General features: G+C 43.4%; 1 protein-coding gene across 1 annotated transcript in view; it reads right to left on the bottom strand.

The window, feature by feature from the left end:
- Nucleotides 1–269: 269 nt before the first annotated feature.
- LOC119722965 (MAP kinase-activating death domain protein-like) overlaps nucleotides 270–24,368 on the bottom strand; it is a 34,667-nt gene continuing 10,568 nt past the window's right edge. Inside the window, exons 6-8 of the mRNA XM_038193399.1 lie at nucleotides 14,020–14,184; nucleotides 13,485–13,560; nucleotides 270–406 (exon numbers count right to left, since the gene is read on the bottom strand). Of these exons, the coding sequence (XP_038049327.1) occupies nucleotides 285–406; nucleotides 13,485–13,560; nucleotides 14,020–14,184 (363 nt within the window). The 3' untranslated portion in view covers nucleotides 270–284. The remainder of the gene's footprint in view (nucleotides 407–13,484; nucleotides 13,561–14,019; nucleotides 14,185–24,368) is intronic.

Below are 24,368 nucleotides of genomic sequence, written 5' to 3' on the forward strand. Positions count from 1 at the left end.
ATAGACCCAACAATTAGCCCCGTACCCTGACTCATCTACCCTCTTGCCCACCCTTGGTTAGTTTCATTGCACCTTCAAACATTTTGAGGCAAGGATTTCACTTTAATTTTGTTGGTACACTCATATTTCTAGAACCTTCACTTTCTAAAGACATGATGAGGTATTTAACATTTTTCTTTACTTGGGTTTAATACTTCATAATTGTGGCGTGGATGTTAGTTATTATCTCATGTGATATATTATATAGGGGCAAATGTACTAAAAATGGCATGGATGGTTTGCCTTCAACATTTACATACCTTTGACTGAGAAAACTTTAGCCCAACACCTTCCATGGTAACTTGCAGAAGGCCACCTTGACCACTCTTAACATCTTGAATAGGAAATTCTCCCCCTAACTCTGGCTCTACAATATATAACAAATCAATATATAGTACACAAAGGTTATAATCAATCACCGTGATGTAAAATTAAAACAAATCCATAACACTTTTAACCATTAACAATAGTGTGTTGTTGATTAAAAATGGCACACAGAAAACAGACATTTCAATTCAGATGATTTTTATTTCAGATAGAATTGTTGGGCTGCAAAAAAGGTCTCCTTCAAGAAGGTGTGAAAGTGGTTGCAGCAATGGAGTTGGCAACCACACAAGACGGTCTTGATGGCAGAAAAGAACTATTCCTTCATATGATAAAAAGGCCTTAACTCAAGTTAGAAACATGAAGAGTGGTAACAAGCTGAGCATGACCAGGTCGCAAAATACCAGATGATCCTTATTACTTTTGTAAAGAGAGGCAAACCCAAATACATCCAATGGGTGCATGTCTAAAAAAGTATCTTACCTGCTTCAGAGGAAAGAAGGGCACACTAAAATACTGAAACTAGAAGCCTAACACAGATCCAATACTAACTAGACTTATGTTTGTGGACAAACACAGGGTTGTTTTGGTATTTTTTGTGACATGTGACATGTAAAGTTTGAAGTGCAACTACAAGTTCCATCCAGGAAGAATGTGTAGTTCTGTTGATAATAATTGGTGGCATATAATATATGATTACATTCCCATCATAGGGCTTTGAATAATGACGTCACATGTGACGTAATGACGTCATGATGACGTCACATCAATTTTCATCTATAAATATATTTTTGTTTGTAAATAACAACTTAGCCATAGCATACATCGTTGAAAGCAAGTTCACATCTTTCACCAATTTTAAATTACAAGGCACTTCCGGTTTCAACCGGAAGGAAGGGTCACGTGATTTTGCACATAATACATAAAGATTAAGACCCTGGATTATTCTATCGATTCCTGCAAAAGTCAAGTTCAGGTCTCTCAAGGTTGATTTATATTGATTTTCAAAGATTAAATCTAGACATCTTTAATAGCTTGTAATTTAACACCCGATGATGTCATCATGAGTCAGAGTAATATGCACCACTTGACTAACGGCTCGCATTTGTTGAGTTACCAACACTTGGTGATCGGGCCAAAACTATGTCATAGGACATTGCCCAATTGTGAATATGTTTATGTCAGAACAGAAAAAGGATCATGAAATTCAGCCTTTCCAGTCAGCAGTTAAAATGTGCGAACTGAATTCTGATTTAGATCAGAGAGGATACATGTACATGTTCATCATGAGGTGAAAAGAACTTCTGAAAATATAGAATTTATCATGCACCTTTAGTCAGGTAGGATGACATCGCAGCATTTTGAAGTGCAAGGTCAACAAGGTACTGGGTATCATTATTTTGTGGTAAAAGATAGTCATCAGACACAGATCAAATGACGGATTTGAATTTTAAAGAAACAAAAACACTCCCCCCATCAAAGTGTGGGCCGATTCTACTAGCGAATACTTACCCGTAGAATATCACTACATATGGCTTATTCCCTGAAGGGTGCTAGCCATATGCTAAGATTTATTACCCACGGCACCTTGCCATACTTCCTCTTTTCTCGAGCATAAGATGCGTAAGTGAACGCGTACGTGAGAGTGGAGAGGCGGGTGGGCACTCTACAAGAGTAGTCGCTAGTAGAATCAGCCCACACGTTGGGGGGGGGGGGGGTTAAGGTGCGAAAATGAACGCATTTGGTTAGTGGACCGCTTTGAGAGAGATGGCATGCTGGCGACACCAGTGCAGTAGTTGCCATGTGAGTAGGCATGCGGGTAGGCTTGGGGAGTGTGTCCCGCCTTGCTGGTTGATGTAGGACACCACAGTCCTGTTGTCCCAGCGGATGAGAACAGATTGACCCTGCACTATGCAGTGAAAGCAGTGAAGGCCATTGAGGACCGCTGTCAGTTCGAGAAAATTGATGTGGTGGGTGGTCTGTGCTGAAGTCCAGGAACCCGCCGTCTGATGAGGTCTTGCCATTGGAAGGGAAGGGACTCGAGACGCTTGGGAGCTCCATCAGAGGGCAGAAATATGGCATGCAGAAATGCTGCCTGTCTTGTCTCTATGTTGTGATGACACACACAAGTAAGTTCGCTGAGAACTGCCCCAAGTGAGTTGGTCCACACAGCGAAAGGCGGAGCCTAACATGCCGGCTGGGATGGTGGAATCGGTTTGACGCCCCTGGAACAAGTATTTGGACAGCAGGAGCGAAAACGCTGCATGGGTTATACCCAAACAAGCCCCTTCTCATTGCAGTTCCGGAAACAAGGACATAGCTGAAGCCCGATGACCAGAGTCGGAGGCCAGTTTATCAAGCACATCGTCAACAACGGTAGGCGGGAGTTCAGACGGAACTCAGGGTGAATACCAACACGACTGGAGAGTCCGATGGACGGGAAATCGTGTGGGGTATGCAAGAGTTTGGAGGTGGCAGAGGCTGATAAGGGGGTGACGAGCCCGATTTAGCCGCGGAAGTCTGTTTGGAGAAGGCTGACAAGGTTTCAGACAAGTTCTGAATTGTTTGAAGTAATGCCTTGTCCTTATGAGAAGATTTATGTTGTTTGTGGCCGACAGAGCTGTCACAGGACATATCTGTTGACTTGTGTTTCTTCTTTTTCGGAGGAGAAGAATCAGCTTCAGATTGTAGAGATAGCAGAGGCAGCCAGGAACTCTGATGTTAATGAACCACTCAGAGAAACGAAAGACTGGGGTGAGCAGAGCAGGTGGGGCCCTGGCACCCGGGTCGCCAGGTATGGGGGCCGTGGATACAGCCGATGAGGCCAGTGGAGTAACGGCAGATGCGGTTGAGTCGTTTTTCTTGATTTAAATCAGATTGTTTGTATTGTTTTTACTTTCCAAATATTGATAGTCTAAACGTGTGTCTAGATCTCCCCATGCACCCTCACAACCATCACAAAGGCGTTTACAGGTTCCTATAACACCCATCATCCACTACTCAATAAATTGATATATGCTTTTGAAAAAAATTGTACTGAATCAGAGATTTTAACAAATCACTTGATTTCTTCACATGTAGTCTACATCATTGGTTCAATGGTACATTATTACTGAAGACACTTTTGCATTGCTTGATTGATACAGCTGAGTTACCTTGTGTGCGGATATGAATGAAAACTTGATTTATGGTATACAAAACAAAATACGACAGTTCTCCATGGGCATGTTGATTTCATAAAAATGCTTCTAATTTCAAAACCGGTGGCACTGATCCTTGTGAAACTTATAGTGTTTGATTGATGGCCCAAGGAGGAGAACAGAATTCAGGCCTCGCACCTTTAAAAGGTTTTATATAAATCTCAATCTAAATTTGTAGGGAGAAACGTTAGGACTAAGACTATCAATTGGGACTTTCAATACACTTTTTGATGGTTCATGTAAGCCTACACCAGTGCAGTTGATTCACAATATTACTGTAAACAGATCAAGGAATTATTAAAGCAAACGTGAGTGTGCTCTCTTTAAAATTAAAAACTTTGAAGAAAAACTTAATCAAAACAACGATTTTGTGTAATTATGCAAAACCTAAATTGAGTCAATGGTGATGAAGTAAGGGGTGTTTGAATGTGTTAACATCATCTTACACTTTGTAATTAAGTGGAATCAGTTGATTTAAATGATTAAAGAGACCTCAATCAATTGATTTTGCCAAAAATAAGATTTTTACAAAAAAAAGTGATTTAAATCAGTGATTTTTATTAAAAAAATCATTTGATTTAAATTGCGATTTAAATCAGTGATTTAAATCAACGTGATTTAAATCAGCCAACCCTGGTTAACATGTACAATTAAGTTTTTAACTGCGAGATATGTCCGTGACCAACTCAGTCCATGACCAACTTGGTCTGTGACCAACTCGGTCCGTGACCAACTCGATCCGTGACTAATTCGGTCCGTGACCAACTTGGTCCGTGACCAACTTGGTCCGTGACCCAACTCGGTCCGTGACTAACTCGGTCTGTGACCCAACTCGGTCTGTGACAAACTCAGTCCGTGACCAACTCGATCCGTGACTAATTCGGTCCGTGACCAACTTGGTCCGTGACCCAACTCGGTCCGTGACCAACTCGGTCTGTGACCCAACTCGGTCTGTGACAAACTCAGTCCGTGACCAACTCGGTCCGTTACCAACTTGGTCCCTATGGGAAAATGAACGCAAAACGATTGCATTTTCTTGAAACAAGGCGTCCAGAGTTATATTTAGGCAGCCCACATGAACAATGGCTAGTCTGAGAATCATCCGTTCTCCACGCAGCCCATCTCCGGTAGAACGCTTGTCATTTCATTCCGAAATCAGGACTAAGATTATGATTGGTCAATTTCGACGCCATGTTTTTGGAATACAACAAGCTGAACAAAAATGCTACTCATTGCAGGCATGATGTTTACGCACACAGGGAGCTTGCATTATGCACGTATACAAGGCGTATGCTGATTGGTCAGTTTCTTGAGGTCATACGCAGTCTAGTTGCATAATTAATAGCCAATCTATTTACATATCATAGACCATGGTCGGCTTCGCCAGAACCAGGGTCTATCACATAGACTACACAATGGTCGCCAGCTAGTTACACTAGTTTTACAGTGTCTTACGCAGATTTCCGGCCTAGCCCGCCTGCGATTTTTGTTCCCCAAACGACATCTGAATGGGGTGTATGCTGCATGACGTTTTGGACTTTACTTCTCTTAAAAACATGAGAAAACATATAAAAATTAGAAAAAAGAAATGAATTTTAATGTAATGAAATTCAGACTTTATTGCCCTTAATAAAAATCCTCCAAAGCCTCAGATTAGAAAGAAAAAAATTCTGGTAAAACTGGTGATTCGAACCCATAACGCGAGGATCCCTTGCGGTACAAAATCACGACCCTATCAGCTGAGCTATCGAACTGCTTGACAAATCCTGAATATTCATGGAAATATATACCTGCGTACCATCATAAAAGTATCATAGAGGGTGCTCAACAACCATGTAATGTGGATGTTGTTTTGGAAAAAGGTCACGTTGACCAGCCGTTGCTGGTGGTACAGCGCTAGCTACAGGCCTGCTAAATCCTGCTGTGTTTATCGGACAGCGGCAAAAAGTGGCAACATTTCGATCTCTTTCTTATTTAAATAAAGCGATTCCCATGAAATTAAAAACAAAAAGTAACAAGAAAGAATTTCACAAATATTTAGTTGAATTGTCAAATATGTTTTTTTTGGTAATGGCGATGATGTAAAACACCACTGCAGAGTTTGATTGAATGAAGGCTAAGATTATTTCTGAGGGATTCCATATTTTTAAACAAAACTTTAAAGGATTTCCAGCAACCCCAAATGTACAAGATTATATCAATCATTTTGATAACGTCAGGCCTGAAACAGTTTCCAAAGGTAACGATCAATTGATGACAATGGGGTCGTTCAGACACCGTTTTAAATTCGGTTGAACTCGATTCAGTGTAACTTTCTTGTTAAAACGATGTCTGAATGCTTTTTTATATAGACCGAATCGAGTTGAACTAGAAAATAAAACGGCAACTTAAACTCCCTCGGAGGGAGGGTTTAGCGAATAACCAGAACGAGTTTTTCATCTAGTACAATGTCTGAACAGTTTTAGCTAAAACGCTTCCCGTTTTAGCCAGCGCAGTGACCTGGAGTTACCTTCTCCGTGGCGCGCTTTTCTATTAAGCAAACAATGTCCTAATTCTCCTACAGTTGCAAGTTGATGTATTAAACCTTGAGTGAAATCTGTTCAATGACATCTTGTTTCGAACACTGGTTTTCGAACAACTTTTCAGAACATTTTTTATGTCTTTTTGCACCACGAAAGGGACAGAAAATAGCCCCCAAAATGTAAACACAAATGGTGTATATGTAAAGCCGATGTACGATACTTCCCAAAAATGGGGAAATTGCCGCGGTGGACAAGTGACTGTCGTCATGTTTATCGCGTGCCACGCTACATGACCGGCCCAGGCTGCGATGTCAAACACGGCATGGCAACACACATCACACGGTGAGGGGCTCAGACCATGTGTAGCGAACTGTTAAAATGGGAGAGTGAAGGCTCTTTTTAGCGCATGTTTTTTGCCGAGGCGGATGTTCTACGTGACCTTAGAAACTGAGATAAACTGCTTCAAGTTGAACTTGCTATACTAAAAACGATGTCTGGACGCTCGGTAGTTTTATTTTTACGACGGGCCTCCTGTGGTTAGCGACCGTTTTAACTTTGACCATTTTAGCTAACACGGTGTCTGAACATGGCCAATGTTGCATTTTTTTTCTGCGCTGAGTGACTGGAGTACAGGCCCCACCCCGCCAGCAGCCTGCCTAGTCTCGGCACAAGTAGGTCATGCATGAAACTTTATTTTAACTTTAACAAGAGGGGAGGGGGCCCAACTGATTGATGCCCATGACGATACGTATCTTACTATAACAAAAAGGCACTAATATATTCCACTACTACAGGGGTTACAACTTTTAGTACATGATAATGTCGTGTTAAATCACGAAAATATCAATATACATGGCAACACTAAAAGATTGATGACAGGGTAATGTGTTCTATGAAAACAAAAACAAACAAGAAAATAGCACTGAAATTCTGATTTTTAACATGGTGAAATTTGTACGTTTGTCTCAACATTTGAACTCCACAAAAAAGACTGCTTGACTACATTACGTTTGCTTTTCACAAAACAGCAATAAGAATTGTATACGCACACTGTGCCCAGAGAACATGTGCATCTGTGCTGGTCAATATTTGTTTGGACGGTGGGTTGAACCATCAGGTGGACAGTCTTCTCGTGAGATGCACTGATGGACCATGGAGGAATACGTATCCACCTACATTCATACTAGGCATGCCTGGGTTTGTCACTTTTTGTCAGGTTTTGCTGGTCCTAAAGGGCCATGCTAGAGTTCTCTTTGTACCTAACTGACTGATTGACTAGATCTGATTGACTGTCACTTGTTCACAAAGTGACTGTCACTGTTCACGAAGAGCCACAGATGTAGATTTTTGAAGAAAAACATTTTCGAGATAATCGCAAGAGAAGTTCCTCTCATTTTTAAACTGCAAAAATGACTACTTCGCAACACCTTTATGCAGTATAGGAAAACATTCACATGATTCTTTGAAAGGTAAACTTTTATGTAAACCCAGTAATTAGAATGAGCAGAGTTATCAATTAGGCAACATTAATTAGTAAAGATGTGTATCCCTTCGTGAAAACGGAAATCCAAGTTTCCTACATTTAGGCCCTTTCTGTTTCAACGTTTTTTTCCATAGGGAAGAAGCGCACATGTTACGTGCATGCAGCTGAGTATGTAATAAAGAGGTGTGGCCCTTTGTGAAAATGAAATTCTCAATTGACCTACTTTTACACCTTTCTGTTTAATATGTTTTGTACGCATTCAAGGGCAGTTATGTTCGTGTCTCTTTGTGAAAACGCAAAATGCACTAATTGAGATGCCTACCCCTTGCATCATTAATGTCATTAAGAAATTAATGATGTTTTGCTTAGAGAAGCATGTCCAAAAAGGTTGGGTACTATGTTCTAAAGCAAAATATTGGAGGAAAAAAACTCGAAATCAAAAAAATCCCAACCAAAAGTCACCAGGGTGTGGGCTGATTCTACCGGTACAAGCAAAAACTTACCCGTAGAGGATTACTACATAATGGGCACTAGCCATTTGCTAAGATTTATTACCCACAGTACCTTGCGGCCCATCTGCCATACTTTTCTCGAGCGTAAGGTGCATAAGTGAACGCGTACATGAGAGTGGGGAGGGGGTGGGCACTCTAGGGTAAGCATTTGCTAGTAGAATCGGCCCACAACTTGGCAGGGGGGGGGGGGGGGATATTCCACTGCGCTCTACTTACCCGTAGAGTATTATTACATATGCAAAGTAGCACCGTTTTAGATAGGTGGTGTGCGAATGTGGAAGGTGGGCCGCATGGAAGCGTGAGCACAAAGCCAACAAAATTAAACCCACTAAAGTAAACCAGAGGAATCGGCTATTACTATAATCAGGTAAGCCATCACTGGTCGGTACTGTGGGGCGCCAGCAAAGGAGGAAAATGATCCAGTTGCGGGGCAGTAAGGAGGACTGCACACGATTCTGCCATCAGCTTGCAGCACATCCCTAACATAACAGGAGGTGAAGGTGTTGGAGGATTTCCGACATGCCGCTTGCATGGTATCTGCAAGGAGCACTCCTTTGATAAAGGGCCCAAGACGTTGCCACACTGCAAATTTCGTGAGCTTGTACTCTGTCCAGGATAGGCCAGTCTGATGATGGGAGTCGTATGGCCACAGATTGGTGCAGTCCGATGTAGGTACATAGTACCACTTGAGGGTCCAGACAGGACACCAGAGCTTGTCCTCTGGGACGGAGAACAACTTTAAGTCAGTATCGAAGAAGTCAGTCAGGAAGAACGTCACTGACTGGTTCTTGGTGAGGAAAGAGCGATGGGGGGTCAGGCGGACCCTGCCAGGCTCCCAATGTCAAATGTCCTTGACCTATGGTCAGGACGTGGAGTTCACTCATGCAGCGCGCGGTGGCTGCCGTCAAGAGAAAATCTGTTTTGAAGGAGGCGATGGGCTGCGATGGTGGCAGCTTTTGAGAAGGAATGTAAGGAATGGTAGACAAGGCGTGGAAACCAAGGCTGTCGGAGCCAAAATGAGGTAATCAGGAGGACCCTGCAGGGATCCTGCTCGATCTTCCCAAGTACTCAGATTAGTAGGGAAATCGAGGAACAAGTGTAGGCAAATAAGTTGGTCCACACCCTTTGGTCTGGGGATCTGGAATAGTACACAAAGAGCTGGCGGTTGAGTAATATTGCGAACAGATCGATATGAGGACGGTTTAATTGTGATAAGATCGTCTGCATGACCAAGGTTCGGAGGGTTCATTCCATGGGGCGAATCCAGTCCCGGGAGAGTGCATCGTCTGTGGTGTTTTCCGTGCCCACCAGATGGATCTCTCTGAGACAGATGGCATGCTGGCGACACCGATGCCGTAAATGCCACATTGTGTTGGACAACAGTCACCGCAGGTGACAACAGATTGACCCTGCACCATGCTGTTAAAGCGGTGAAGGGTGATAAGACTGCTGTCATTTTGATAAAGTTGATGTGGAGGGTGGCCTTTGCTAAAGTGCAGAGCCCCGCCATTTGGTGAGATTCCATCTCCGCGCCCCAACCCACCAGAGACGTATCTGTTGTGATCGGAAAGACCCTCACTGATTTAGTCTGGTTGGATTCGCCACTGGGATGTGGCCAGGTATTCTGTGAACACGATATCATGTGAGAAACAGGATGGAACTGTGTACAGAAGGGGACCAGAAAATAGAATTGAAGCGGGCGCATAAACAGGTGGCACACCGGACTAAGTCCGTGAGGTTCACTGTTCTCACAATTCTGGTGAAGACCCCGAATCTGGCAGGCGTGTGTGTCCAACTAGGGCACAGTGGTTTAAAACCATATGTGACCCAGACATCAGTATATTCCAGGACAGTAAATGGTCAAATGTCCTATAAAATACATCAAGCATGTTTAAATACCATCTCTGGGTACAGAAAACTAGGCTGGCAATTATCTAAAAACGTAACTCACCGAAATTGTCAAAAACCAGAGCTAAATTTCAAAGAGGGCGCTATTTATCAATGGCACCCTCTTGTCACAATTTTTGCATTAATGTTTATTACCCTTTCCGTCGCCTCTCACCGTACCGGCACGGAAGCCAAACATACTTTTTGTTGTTGTTAATTTTGGATTTACTATGTTAAATAAAGATTAAACCAGTTTACAAAGGCAAATTTTCAAGGTGATTATTTTGTTATAATTTTTTTAAGTTATATTCCCTGTGATAAGGCCATTTATTTGCAAAATGTTATGATTAATCTTACTAATTTTTCCTGTTGTATTTTACCGTGGAAATCCGAAAATGGTACTCTTAAGTGGGGCAGCCAGTATTTGTGCATTCTAGGAGAAAACCTTTAATCCTTGAGACATTAAATTTGTGAAAACAGATAAAATCATATATTGGGCCACTGCTCTCTTACAAAAATGGCTTTCCTCAATTCATCTAATATCGCGCCCTGCTGCTGGCGTGGTCCCACTTCATCTAGAGGATTAATTCTCAGGCGATCAAGCTCAGCTTAGAAATGTTCAGTTCAATATGTAAACTTCCCCTGTGTCAGTTGTAGTCTATTATAAGTTCTTATATAATCCGGCCTCTTAATCCGCCCGACCCATTTATTCCATATCTCCTCATTTAGAGGGTGGCATATTTGATTGTCCATCTTCTTGTCCATTGGCAAATTAATGAAACAGAAAAAAATGCGAGACCATGCACAATGGAGGAGTCCTTGTCATAAGAAGAAAAAGGGGGACGAAAGGGCTTGGTTTCAGAAAAGTCACACAGAAAAATAAAATTCTAAGAAAATACTATGATCTCAGTGTTGACATTTAAGCCATAAGATGTCTAATTTACATCACAATGACAGCTCTGGTCCGGTACGGAGTTGTTGCTGGACATATCAACAAATCAGTCCTTGAAAGTATCTGGCTTCTCTGGCATGTCTGGTTGGCTGAAACGGTGTTTAATGTTTTTCCTGGCCTTGCAAGGCCTAAGACATTTTATTACAAGCACAAACAGCAGGAAATGTTGTCGTTTGGCAGACCGCACCCAGTGTGGGCCTACATCAAAAAGTTTACAAAAGATGTGATCTCTTCATCTCTAATTCTCTCTACATTTCACATAACAAAGAAAACCATTAACAGCTAAATTTATTCAACAATTGTTTACTGTAAATCCCAGTACCCGTTCGAAATGAGTCAAACGGGTTCTCACATCAGGCGCGAATTTTGCATGCTGTGTTCAAGAGATATGGCTTAAAGGTCAAAAAATTAAAAAAAATCAAATAAAATCACACGATGACGTCATCATGACGTCATTTCAATTTTTACCTATAACACATCCCGGTCTACCTACATACCGAGTTTCAACCAAATCGGACTTACAGTTCTGTAGATACAAGACATTAAAATATGCACATTTCAGATGACGTCACGTGACCCATGATGACATCACCATGACGTCACTCTTCGGGACACAACTTTGCTATATAGGGACAATGCCTGTGGTAACTTTGAATGTGTGACAAAGATAAATGGCAAAAGTGCCGGACAGAAAATTGTACACAAAGTCTATGGGATTTTGTGTGGAAGAAGAAGAAGAAGAAGAAGAAGAAGAATAAAAAAAAAATCAGAACAAAAACAAATGCTTTTTCGCAAATTTGCGAAAAAGCTAATAATGCGAAACACCCCCCCCCCCCACCAACAATTCTACTGGTAATAATGTCTGCCTGTGTACAAAATATGGAATACGTACAGAGCCAGCTTGGTTAGGGGGTTTTGATACACTATTCTGTAATATAGTGTTAATAATCGTCGGATTGGAACAGCGCCCCCATTAAAAGTATGGTAGGAGGGCCCCATTGATTTTGCGGAGCCAAGTGTCTGTAAAAACCTGTCTACATTTTAGCATTGATTTGCAAATGAACCCCCGCCCTGCACAAATTCCTGGATCCGCCCCTGCCCCGGTCCCGTTGGGGGGGGGGGGGGGGGCGATGTCTGCATGCATATTCACTTCCGCCAGCGGACCCGTGGCTGAAAAGTGGCGGTAGAGGCTGAAGGACAGAAGGTGGCCCGTGGATTTGCAGGGTGTCGAGCGGTGGAATGAAAACCACTGCTTGACGGCTGTGGACAACGGGGAAGACAGTTTTGGACAAACCGTTGTAAAAGTAATCTTCTCCTTAGAAGTCTAAAAAGGCCGGCAAAGAGGTCTCGCTGGTAAAGCAGTGGATGACAATTTCAGCACGGGGAAAAACCCGTATCAAGTGATGGGTAAAAACCGGACGGCAACTGGAGTGGTCGGGACATCCGGAACGATAGTGTGGCGGCTGGTACAATCTTGAAGCGGCCAGAAGACTACTTTGGGATTTGCTAGCAGCAAAATATCACCCTATTAAACTGTTGAAGGTGAAAGTATAGAATAACTGGTGGAGCATAAGGTATTTGCTAACAGCGAAATATCACACTGACAGTAAGTAAGTTGTGTCGTCAGAGTTAACAACTTGCAGTCAAATATGTGAAGTCTTGGACGTTGGTCAATTCACCGCTGTGAGATAACGAAACTGCCGGTAAAAATAACGGTGTTCGTTTTTAAGGCAAAAGCACCAAAGAATCGGTGCAGCATGAGGGATTTGCTAACATCGAAATATCACGCAGAATGGTCAGTAAGTTGTGGTGCAGCAGTTAACAACTTTCCGTCAATGGGAAGTCTCACGTATTGACAAATATACCACTATGAGGAAACGAAACTTCTGGAAAACTAACGGAGTTTGTTTTGAAGGTGATTTGCTAAGTAGCAAAATATCATGCTGATGGGTCGGTAACTTAGTAGTGTAGGTAAGGGGTGAGCGGCTTGCAACTAGTGCGACGTGCGCCCCATGCAATGTCTCAGTTGTTTGGCACAGCAGCACAGCTGTGAGACAACGAAAGCTGCGAGTTAAATAATAGCAAATCGCTGGTTATACATGTATAGTGGCATTTATGTTGAAGGCAAAAGAATTGAGCATTCAGTGCAGCGTGAGGGATTTGCGAATAGCGAAATATCACGCTGACTGGACGGTAACTGGTAGCGTAGGTAAAGGGTGACTGGCTTGCGACTCGTGCGACACTCACCCTGTGTAAAGTCTCACTCATTCAGTACAGCAACACTGCTGTGAGACAACGAAAACTGCCTGTTAAATAACAGGGTATCGCCGGGTAAATAACCACATTTGTTTTGAAGACAAAGACACCAAATATTCGGTGTGGCACGAGGGATTGGCGGAAGTGGCGAATATCATGCTGCTGGGTCGGTATCAACTGCATAGAATTTTGTGCGTATTTTTGGCAGTTTTGAATCCTTTGATTGAAACAAATTTTATTTTTTTAAAGGTTTTTGATTTGATAAGTACAAAACAATCAAGAGATCACATGTCCTCTTTGATGACTTACCTCCAGAGATGCCGTTTTTTTGACGAGTAGCAGCTTTTTCCATGCTTTCCTTGATGCAAAAGTACAACTCACGACACTAAAACCAAGATAAGAAAAACAGTAATAAGCATAGGAAAGTAATAAAATGTGATAGAAAGTGAGGAAAAGGTGGGATTTTTAATGTTGTGAATATGGAATTGAGACTTAGGAGGGTGTGTTTGTTGCCATTAACAGATAAAGTACAGATCCACAATGACTCCCAAAGAATTACAAATGAGTCAAATGAATAAAGGTGGAGAGACCATGGATAAGTATGAGAACTCAAAAACGATCCCAAACCTCATAAACCCTCAATCTGCTGAATTCATGGTTTTAGTGTCGTGAATTCAGCAGATTGGAGAAGACAAGCTCTCCATGCGAAGATGCCTCTGTTTAAACAAATTCCTTTATACTCATGTATATAAGACAAAGCATTTTAATTTTCTGATGAACTGTTAAGATCACCGAGGAATGAATTCAATTATTTGTTTCCTTTTATATATTTATGAATAAATACCTTTTTAGTGTAATACTTGTCCAGACGAGTTGTGCTAGTAAGTCTTCGTGAGAGACACAAGACTTTTGTTTTAGGGCAGTAAGTCATGTTGATGAGTCTCTCATACCAGCAGCGATCACAAACAGCACCACTTCCACTACGTATGATTACGCAGTCATCACATACCTAATACACATCAGACAAATTGACACATCAAATGTGAACAAGTGGTGAACACCCACCAAAGGCTAGAATTATGTCAATAACGTGTACCAACAGCTGAAATAACTAGATTTATGTGTGTGGACAAACACATGGTTGTCTCGGCATTTTGTTATTGCATGTTTATGTCATGGTATAGACTGACAAGACATACATGTTTCAGAGCGATCAGATGTGTATTTCTGAAGATAGCACACTGTTAAAATGCAACGTCAATGTTGCGTCAGTGACAAAAAGCTTTAAAAGCACATTCAATGAGACATCACTTGACATGCGATAATGTCACCATAACTTCACCGTATTTGTTTTACTTTAGTCTGGTTTAGACCTAGAACAAATTGCAATAGCAACCATTCGAGCGTCGAACGACTTCAAATAAATACACAATCAACATGTGGAAAATGTAATTGTTTCTATGGAGTGGAAGGGTGTTTTTTTTCAAGTATTTTTTTTGTGGTTAAAATTTGGGACGTTTTGTCCTCGAACAATTCGGCTGGTGATTTGCTTCGATTTGCATGCTTTCATAAGCTAATGTTTAGAATTCATGACCACATGCGAGTGCAGCAGACGACATTGCGTCGGAAACCCCCCCCCCCTTTTTAAATAAATTTTTACAGTGAGTTTTATATTAAGAGCAGTACATGTTTGTAACTTGGCTCAAAATTCTACTTTTGACGGGGATATGTCTGTTTCAAGTCATAATTTTATACATGGCACTACGGATAGAGTGGACTATTTTCCGCCTAAAGGCTGCAATAAGTCCACAGACGAGATACGATTATTTGCAAAAAGGGATGTCTAAAAAACATGTTTGATCATACACAGATGGAAAATGGTTAGTCAGTGCATGCATGACCATTTTGACAGTAAAGCAAAAAATCTTTAGTAAAGATTGTTGATTAAGTGCCTGAAAATGATTTGTTGTATTTGGTTAAGAACATTCAGGAAGTTGGGTTCTGATGCCAGATACAATACATTTGTTAGTACATGAAAATATGAAACAAAGCATCTCAAAACACAAACAAAACAAAAACGTCTATGAGGTTGATGAGAAACAGATGTAGTTCTGTATATAATTGAGCTTTGCATATGTCCGTCACACATTTTTCATCAGTACATGTTGTAACTTAAACAGCTAAATTAAGATCCTGATCGAGGTATGAGCATTGATATGATTGAGACATCTGCTTGTACTGTCAAGAGTGAAATGCACTAGACCTACTCCAGAAGCATACTGGAGTCCAGACAAAATGATTCTTTGGATGGAACAGACCTTGCGTTGTTATTACTTTCATTTCATGGTCCACGACCCCCCCCCCCACCCTTAGGCTTCAATATGGGGTCACATATATATTATATTTAGAGGTAATACACTTGTCACACTGATTAGTTTCTTTTCTCTAAAGCCTAGAATTCAGCTAAATTTTCACTACAGGATTTTTAACCAGTTAATTTGTCTTCATTAAGTTTTTTTTTAGTATACATTAATTTGTTGACAATTTATAGGTTACTTATAGGTTATGCCAATGACCTTAATTCATCACAAAACGAACACACAAATTCCCTCCCCCACAGAAGTGTGGTTGGGGTCTACGAACGAATACTTACCTGTAGAGCAATACTACTTATGCATATTCCCCCTACCGGCAGGTATTTTCCGCTAAGAGTTATATACAACAGCGCCCTCTGGCGCCCTACCCATAATACTCCGCGGCATGCGTGCCTCGTGAGCGTCCTCTTTTCTCGAGCGCTAAGTCGGAATACAACTAAGTACCCAAGGCATCGAGAAGAGTGGGGTAGGGGGGAGGGATGCTCTACAGGTAAGTATTCGTTCGTAGACCCCAACCACACTTCTGTGGGGGGGGGGGGGGGGGGGGGGAGTCTACTTCACTTTACTTACCTGTAGAGCAATACTACTTATGCATAGACTAGCACCATCAAGGAGGTGGGTCATGCGAGATGCTATTGTGCTTTCACAGGGGCACGTAACAATACGCGTAAACCCTGGATGGGCCTGTCGCTCCACATGTGGGTGGACAAGGCAGCCCAAAAAGGTCGGCATGATAAAGACATTAGTCATAATGGTAGCCTCAACATGCCAACAGAGATGTGATCCCCGATTTTGGGAATCACACGTAATGAATTACAGCCCACCGTAAGAGTTCGGTGGGGCACACAAAATAAAAATTATCATGAAAGGCAAAACATCATGACATGGTAAATATAGACACTATTATGCACATGTACATGTACAGAGCTCAATAAAGAATCAGAGTTAGGAGACACCAATGCTGGGGAGGTCTCCGGTCTGAAAATGTCCTGAGAACATGGTGGGGCTCAGTCAGTCGCTCTCAACACTGTTCTCCCATGCTCTGCCTTTTATTTTGCGCATGCGGACCAATCACACGGATTCTGCCGTTGATACGTCCGTGGTTTCATGGATGACCGTAGCCAACCTTCAGGCAATCTTGTCATGAAAGCCTGCAGGTATGGTGGGGTCACCATGATAAATACATGTCATGAAAGGCCTGCCTGTATGGCAGGGTCGTCATGACAAAAAACATGTCACGAGAAGCCTGCTTGTATGGCAGGGTTGTCATGACAAATACGTGTCGCGAGAAGCCTGTTGGTATGGCAGGGTTGTCATGACAAATACATTTGTAACTGCAAGTGACCGATTCAAAGCGTCCCAGTGCAGCTAATGTACGACATTAAAGTCATGATTGGCACCAAAAATTCTCCATCTGGACAAGAATGATTTGATGCCCGGAACAAAGACGTCCGGAGGCACAGAGGGCTCCCGACAGTCCTTAGTATAAATCCCTCCTTAGGGAGCAGACATCAAGTCATGATCAGCACCAAAATTCGCTGTCTGAAACGGACAAGAATCATTTGATGCCCAGAACAAAGACATCCGGAGGCAAAGAGGACTCCGACCGTCTTAGCTCAAAAAACCTTCCTTAGGGATCAGACGCCAAAGTCATGAGCGGCACCAACATTTTCCATCTGGAATGGACAATGATTTGATGCCTAGAACAAAGATGTCCGGAGGTAAAGAGGACTCCGACAGTCTTAGTTAAAAAACAAAAATCCTCCCGTAGGAATCGGATGGGCACACTCGGTTCCCATCAGATGTCTATTATGCAGAAAACAGTTCTTTACTACATGTATACAAAGAAGTAACAACTGCTTACAAAAAAAAGGCAACCGTAGGAACCAATGAAACAGATGTGAAATTGTTCACTGTTTCACAGAACTCTAAAGATCTCTATAAGACTTTTGGATAAGAAGGTGTTGAAGAGGTCCTGCAATTCAGGGGTGTTAAAACATCCCCTTAAGTTAACTGACATGGACGTTCAACTGACTAACATTAAGTAATCTACTGTCGTGATAGAAGTCCCTCAAGTGCAGGCTGTAAAAGCCATAGCTTGTTTGAGAAAGGTCTGATGTGAACAGGAGAGCATTACAGCATCCAGTACATCAGGAGAAATTCCTGCGGAGCTGGGTGAAGGAAACCCAAGCTGTGCTGAAACAGAATATTGTTCTGCTCGGAAGAACATTTGTACCTCCAACTGGTGAATCAAGGGAATGGTTATAGCCCTGGAAAACCAATCAATGGGGTCAACATGGAGTTAAGAAGAGGACCTTGTCGTCCTTCTGCTCCAGTTGATTAAGTACCCGAGGGATAAGAGGAAGACGACAGGAAGGTGTATATAAGCAGCCTGTCCGTCTTCATCACCATCGTATTCGTGTGCCATGTGTAGGGGTCAGGAACCCTCAGGCATTAGCCTGGAAATCTGTGACTAGTTCATGAAACAAGTCAGATTGACATGTGGTTAGTTGTCCTTGCTTGGGAGGAGGACCGTCGAAAGCAACAAGCTATGAGGAAAAACCCAATGGGGTATTTCTCAAGTGAGTGTACACAGGTGTGCAGGCTGTCTGCCCACCTGGTCGTCGATGTAAACTACAACTGTGTCAAAGTCACATCGAACCAGGATCATCTGGCACAACACCGAATATAGAAGTAACATCGCAGTTTCTCCGAGGTGTGCAGGCTGTCTGCCCACCTGGTCGTCGATGTAAACTACAACTGTGTCAAAGTCACATCGAACCAGGATCATCTGGCACAACACCGAATATAGAAGTAACATCGCAGTTTCTCCGAGACTGCCAGCATCTCAAGTATGTTAATGGAACTTGAATGATGCTCACACAGGGCCTCACCAATCCGCCACTAGATGCGTGTGGTGGGCAGTTAACTGGCAGGGTAACATGTCCGCCATGACAGTTAATGAATTAGGCTGCAATCTGTGAGAGGCCCACCCTTGTAAGGTTGGCAACGCCGAACCACAGGAGGTACTGCACAAGTCAGGTCATGGCCTGCACTGAATGCAGTGAGGACTGGGCCGATACAAGCAAATAGGTGAATGCCACCAATCTTTGTTTCCACGGCGCAGTCATATCGCCTTTACTATCTGAGCAGAGGCCAGGAGTGAGGCGGAAAAAAGGCTGGATGGAGCCACCATGAAAATGCAGCGAGAATCTTGGTTTGAAAACCGCGAAATTCTCAGTGCTCTGGCCTAAAAATGAGTTGCAGTTGTGTACCCTTCAGACCAGGGCTCATCCCCATGCTGATGTGTTAGACAGTCGACTAAATCTCATCAACATCTTTCCAAGGGAAATACAAGACGGGCGCAACACTGTGCTGGCCCGATGGTATTGATGTCAGCCTCAAAGTCTCTCTGACGAGCTCCTACGAGACAGATGGGTGGAGGTCGTCATGAGTCAGGTAGGTCACTTATGGAAATCATCAAAACAACTGAAGCCGAATCGAAATCGTTGTTACATTATCCTATGTGGCATGGCGTACAGAAAATGTTGCTAGCACGGCCACACAAAATCATCTGGGCAAACTTCAAGAGGTATGCAGTTGAGAAAACAAACAACTGTTTGTTCTTCACCTGCGCTGGCCCACATGTAGTCGACATCGACCAATATGGATGTAAACATCGATATCCACCGCAAAAGAAGGATCTTTGTCCATTAAAAACTTAAAAGATGGGACTCGAATCTTTGGCGGGCGCCCTTTGACGGGAGAAACAGTTCATCAATCATGTTACCCCGGCGGGCCAAGATTGCTAGTGTCTGCACTCGTGTAAAATTATAGAGTACTGAGTGCAGACCGTGAAATTGATAGTGAAAATAGCAGTCAACACGTCCGGCTAAGACTGTCGAGTCAAGATTAAAACATTAAACCTAATGTACTTTATGAGGGTAACGAGGGAGGCTGAACGCGCATCGCCAAGCCCACTTTAATTCTACTGCAAATTGTATTCAAGCTTCTGCGAGTATTATTTACGAAGAGCCGCTTGAATAATGGGGTCCCTCTACTGCTGGCAGCTTGTGTTTAGCTGCATTGAAGAGAGAAGATGTGCCAAAAAACCCCGGAAAACGGTAATGATCACATTATTGCTTGAAGAGCAGCAGGCAGTTTGAATACAGGCACAATCTTTCGAATGTGGTCCACAACATGCCTGCAAGAGTCGAATAGACCCCGTAAACGAGAACCGTAAAACATATCTGGAGGGACGAGTTGCACACGGCCACAGTCAGTTGTTGAACAACTCCCTCGGAGACAATGGACAGTGTACATACACAAGTAATGCACACATGTACAATGTACATGAAAAATGTAGCGATCTCAGTACAGCAAGAAACACCGCCGCACGGGTAAGCACTGCGCGGCGTGTCCCATTGTCCTTGAGTCACCCAACCGTGATTAATGTAGAGGGCTACAGAGTTCACGGCTCGCAACTGAACTAAGACGGACGTTTCATTAACGTGCCCGCCTGGCAATACATGTACGTGTATAAAACGTATATGACCGATAATAAAGCCGAGAACAATTGCAAGGCTTGTAATGAGTGGGCCGAAAAACCGAGTCCTCATCCCGGTAGCGTATGCCGCGGTGGGATCGGTGCAATAAACTCGCCCGGATTAGAAAAAAAAAAAGAAGCCGTTCCTGCCTGAGAAATGGACACCACTTTGTCCGTTGTCGATGTGTTTCACATTTGATCCAACGGAGGTATGGGGAACACCTTGTCATTGTTAGATGTGGAGCCCGTCCTGCGTTTGATTTGAAAATTTTGTGATCGAGCGGAGGGGACTCATCGGCGGAGGGTAATTTAAGTACCCGTGTAATGTCCCTCTGCAGCAAACGGAATTTCGTTTCCGCGATAGACAGCCATTGTAACCGGTCTGATTCTTCGTCATCATCGGATGAATCAGCCGAATGCGAAGGCCAAAATGACCCCGATGACTGAGAGCCGTCTGGAGGGGCTAGTTGTACAGAACCATGCGGTGGTGGCTGGGCAACACCCTCGAAGATAATAGACATACATTGTACATAATATTATGCAGATGGTGAAGACTAAACACAAGCGGGGATCCTGGCGCATGGCTAACTGTGTGCGGTAGGTCCCGTTGTCTCTGGACCACGCGACCGTGGCCCACGGCCGGCGAATGTGAAGTCCCGTTCGCCGTAGGCCGGGCTTTCGGTATAGCGCGGAATCATGTGTGGTATACATGAACATGTACATGTATGAACATGTGTTTTTTCATTCTTGTACATGTACATGTACCTCGTTGTCCTTGGGCCACGCAATCGTGACCAATGAATGACGACTATGAAGTATTCACTGCAGATAAAGACTCCAGGAGCAAGGCTAACTGTGTGCGGTATGTCCCTTTGTTCACGGGTCACCCAACCGTGACCGGTGGCCGGAGACTGTAAGGCTAGACCAACAACCGAGGGTTGTGGGGCATGGCTCGCCACTCCAGGGGGACCCCCATTAGGGCCCGCCTGGCGTCCTGCAGACATAGCCGATAGTGTAGGTAAAATCGACTGAAATGCCTGCAGGAAAACAGACCTCGAGATCGAGTCCTCACGTCAGGAGCGTTTGCCCCGGTGGGACCGGTCAGAGGAACCGTCAGAATCTGAAGAAGAACGGCGTGATCGGCGATCAGCTTTCTTCTTCTTGCTATTCCTCTTTGAAGAACGGCCCCAGGGTGTGTCTGACTACAAGTCAGAAGACACCTGGGGCACCGGGACCCCCGAACAACGAAAAAAATCCGATGATGAGAGTCGTCCCTCTGAGCGAGATAGCACGGGGGCCGTCGGTCCGGGATCCCCCCGGTCAACCGGCTCCGCATCGCTCATAATGTACCCGGCCGACAGCGCCTCAGGCCCTGTGGGCTGAGTGAGCGCTGGACGGACCGGTAGCTCGTGTAATAGCCCATCCCGACAACCAGTGGTGTTCGGCACTGTGTCGGGAGGCCGACAGCGCCTCAGGCCCCGTGGGCTGAGTGAGTGCTGGACGGACCGGTAGCCCGTGTAATAGTCCATCCTGACAACCAGTGGTGTTCGGCACTGTGTCGGGAGGACACGGGTGACTAGAGCCCACCGAAGTGTGACGGCTAGTCCCCTCGGGCTGCCCCGTGATCGGGGGAGGGCCAGGTGCCACAGCGGCGCTCGTTGCCGAGCCACGCTTGCCCTGACGGCCCTTCTTAGGCTTTGCTCCGGGACAGGAGATATGTTTTGGAGGAACCTTGCCGGAGTGTGCCTTTAGTTTGGGTGTTCTGCCTGAGTTGACCGGAGAAGGTGACCGAGGTCCCCTTAGCTGATCGGCGGAACTGCCAACTCCCCCAGCCGACTGTGGCTGAGGGTGCCGGACGAGAGACTGCTGCCGCGGTAACGTCGTAGCGTTAACAGCAGAGTCCCCCGAGAACTCTGCCCTCCCCAAACGCTTCATATTTATAAAATAAATAGAACCAAGAAGATGATGAAACTCTACAAACTGATGATTACTAACTCTTTTTATTATAAACTTCTCTTAAGCGCAAAAAAGGGTAGTAAATGACGAGGCAAACAGCGAGCTATTTAACGCACGTCCTACCCGACCTGCCGCTAAGAGAAAAGAGGACGCTCACGAGGCACGCATGCCGCGGGGTATTATGGGTAGGGCGCCAGAGGGCGCTATTGTATATAACTCTTAGCGGAAAATACCTGCCGGTAGGGCGAATATGCATAAGTAGTATTGCTCTACAGGTAAGTAGAGTGAAGTAGACCTTGGATTTTTGATATTTTCCCTAATATTTAAAGTTTGACTCCGGCCTATTGGCGTAGACATTTATGTATATCATGGCCCGGCCTTGTTTCAAGTATACCTGTTTATGCAAATATTTTCCCTGAAACAAATGATTTATTGACCACAAAGTGATTTATTGTAGCCAATAAATAATTCGGGAAGAAAAAAATCTCAAATTTCTAGATTTTTTTCAAGAAAATAATAGTATTTGGCGACAGTGTAAATTACCATAAATTGTAATAATTGGTGGACATAGAAAGTCGTCTGCTGTGATCAGTCGTGTCCCGCGAAGTCTAATATGTGATATGAACGTATTTTCTGACCAGTAACGGACGCAAAATAAAACATTACGCCCTCCATACGACTGTTTTACAGATGATGACAAATTAGTAGCGAAAAAGTGAATAAAAACACTATCCACTCCTTTGATGAAATTAAATTTTCAGTATGTTGAAGAGTAATATTTCTTGGCATGATAGCATTAAAATAATTCTACTGCAATTTGTTCTACGTCAGGCCCTGTTTTGTTCTAAATTGACTGGACTTCTTGTGTAGTTACAAGTTACGACCAAATCGGACCCACAGTTCTTCTGACATAGGCTTTCGAAAAATGCACATTTAATGTAACGTCACATGACATCGGATGATGTCATCATGATGTCACTTCAATTTGTACCTATAACACATTCCGGTATAGTACAAACCAAATTTCAACCCAATCAGACCTATAGTTCTGCAGATATCGGCCTTCAAAATATGGACCATTAATATAACGTCATATGTCATGTGATGACATCATCATGACATAAATTCAATTTTCATCTATAGCACATCCCTTTCTAGGTACTGTACAATGTACATGTACATGTATCCTAAAATCTACAGTATGTAAATTGCATGCACAAGACTTGTGGGACTTGCAGCATCCTATTAGTAACACAGCTAGTCTGGACACTTCAGTACCACACCCTATACTGAGACAAAACCTTGACTGCAAACTGAAAACCAACAAGTTAATTTCATTCCATTGCGTCTAGCCAGGAGACACTGCTGGCATGGCAGAACAATTCACAGACAAGAAAAAAACACCATGACTTGCAGGTGATACCGGAAAATGTAAAGTCAAGGAACTGCCCGAGAGGAACTGCTTGACAACCAAGACCTGAGTAAAGCCGAGATGAAAATAAACAGAAGTCTGTCCCCGCCCAGGATTGTCAACCTTTGACCTTTATATCCCCCAAACCACCACCTTAATTGGAGACTGGAGTATATTTACAAAATATTGTAGGTTGACTTTGCCCCCGGATTTAATATGTGAGAGCTCACTTGACCTGAGTGACCCTGGAATGTGCAACTCAGTAGGTCTGGCATATGGGCCTATTCCCCTGCTTTGTAATAGCTTTGGCCCTCAGTCTAATTTTTATTACTTGGTAATAGTGCAATGTTATATACAGCGTATTGGATATGCACAAGTACATACATGTACCAACTTTTTGTAGGTCTGTAGATATAAACCTTCAAAATATGCACATTTAATATGACGTCACATGTCATGTGTGTCATGTGATGACGTCATCATGATATCACTTCATTTTTCTCAATAACGCATCCCGGTCCAAGTACATATCAACTTTGAACCCAATCAGACCAGGCCTTCAAAATATACACATTTAATGTGACGTCATGTGACTCATGATGACGCCATAATGACGTCAATGTTCGGGGCACAACCGCAGGTGCTGGTCTAAGTGTCTGCCAAGTATAAAGGCAATCAGATTGATTTTAGTGCGCAAAATGCCATGCATGATGAAACGTGGACATATGCTATAGCCGGAGTCTGAAAAAGAAAAAAAAAAGACTAGATGTTTGTGGACAAACAAATGGCTGTTTCAGAATTTTTTAATTATATTTTCATGTCATGCTATGGGCTCCATGCACCAACGAAAGAGGGCGCCCATTTACCTAGCAACAATGTCCCATGGGTGGGACATTTAGCTGGTT

Source organism: Patiria miniata, unplaced genomic scaffold, assembly GCF_015706575.1.
Source record: "Patiria miniata isolate m_02_andy unplaced genomic scaffold, ASM1570657v1 HiC_scaffold_1, whole genome shotgun sequence".
NCBI classification, from domain to species: Eukaryota; Metazoa; Echinodermata; class Asteroidea; order Valvatida; family Asterinidae; genus Patiria; species Patiria miniata.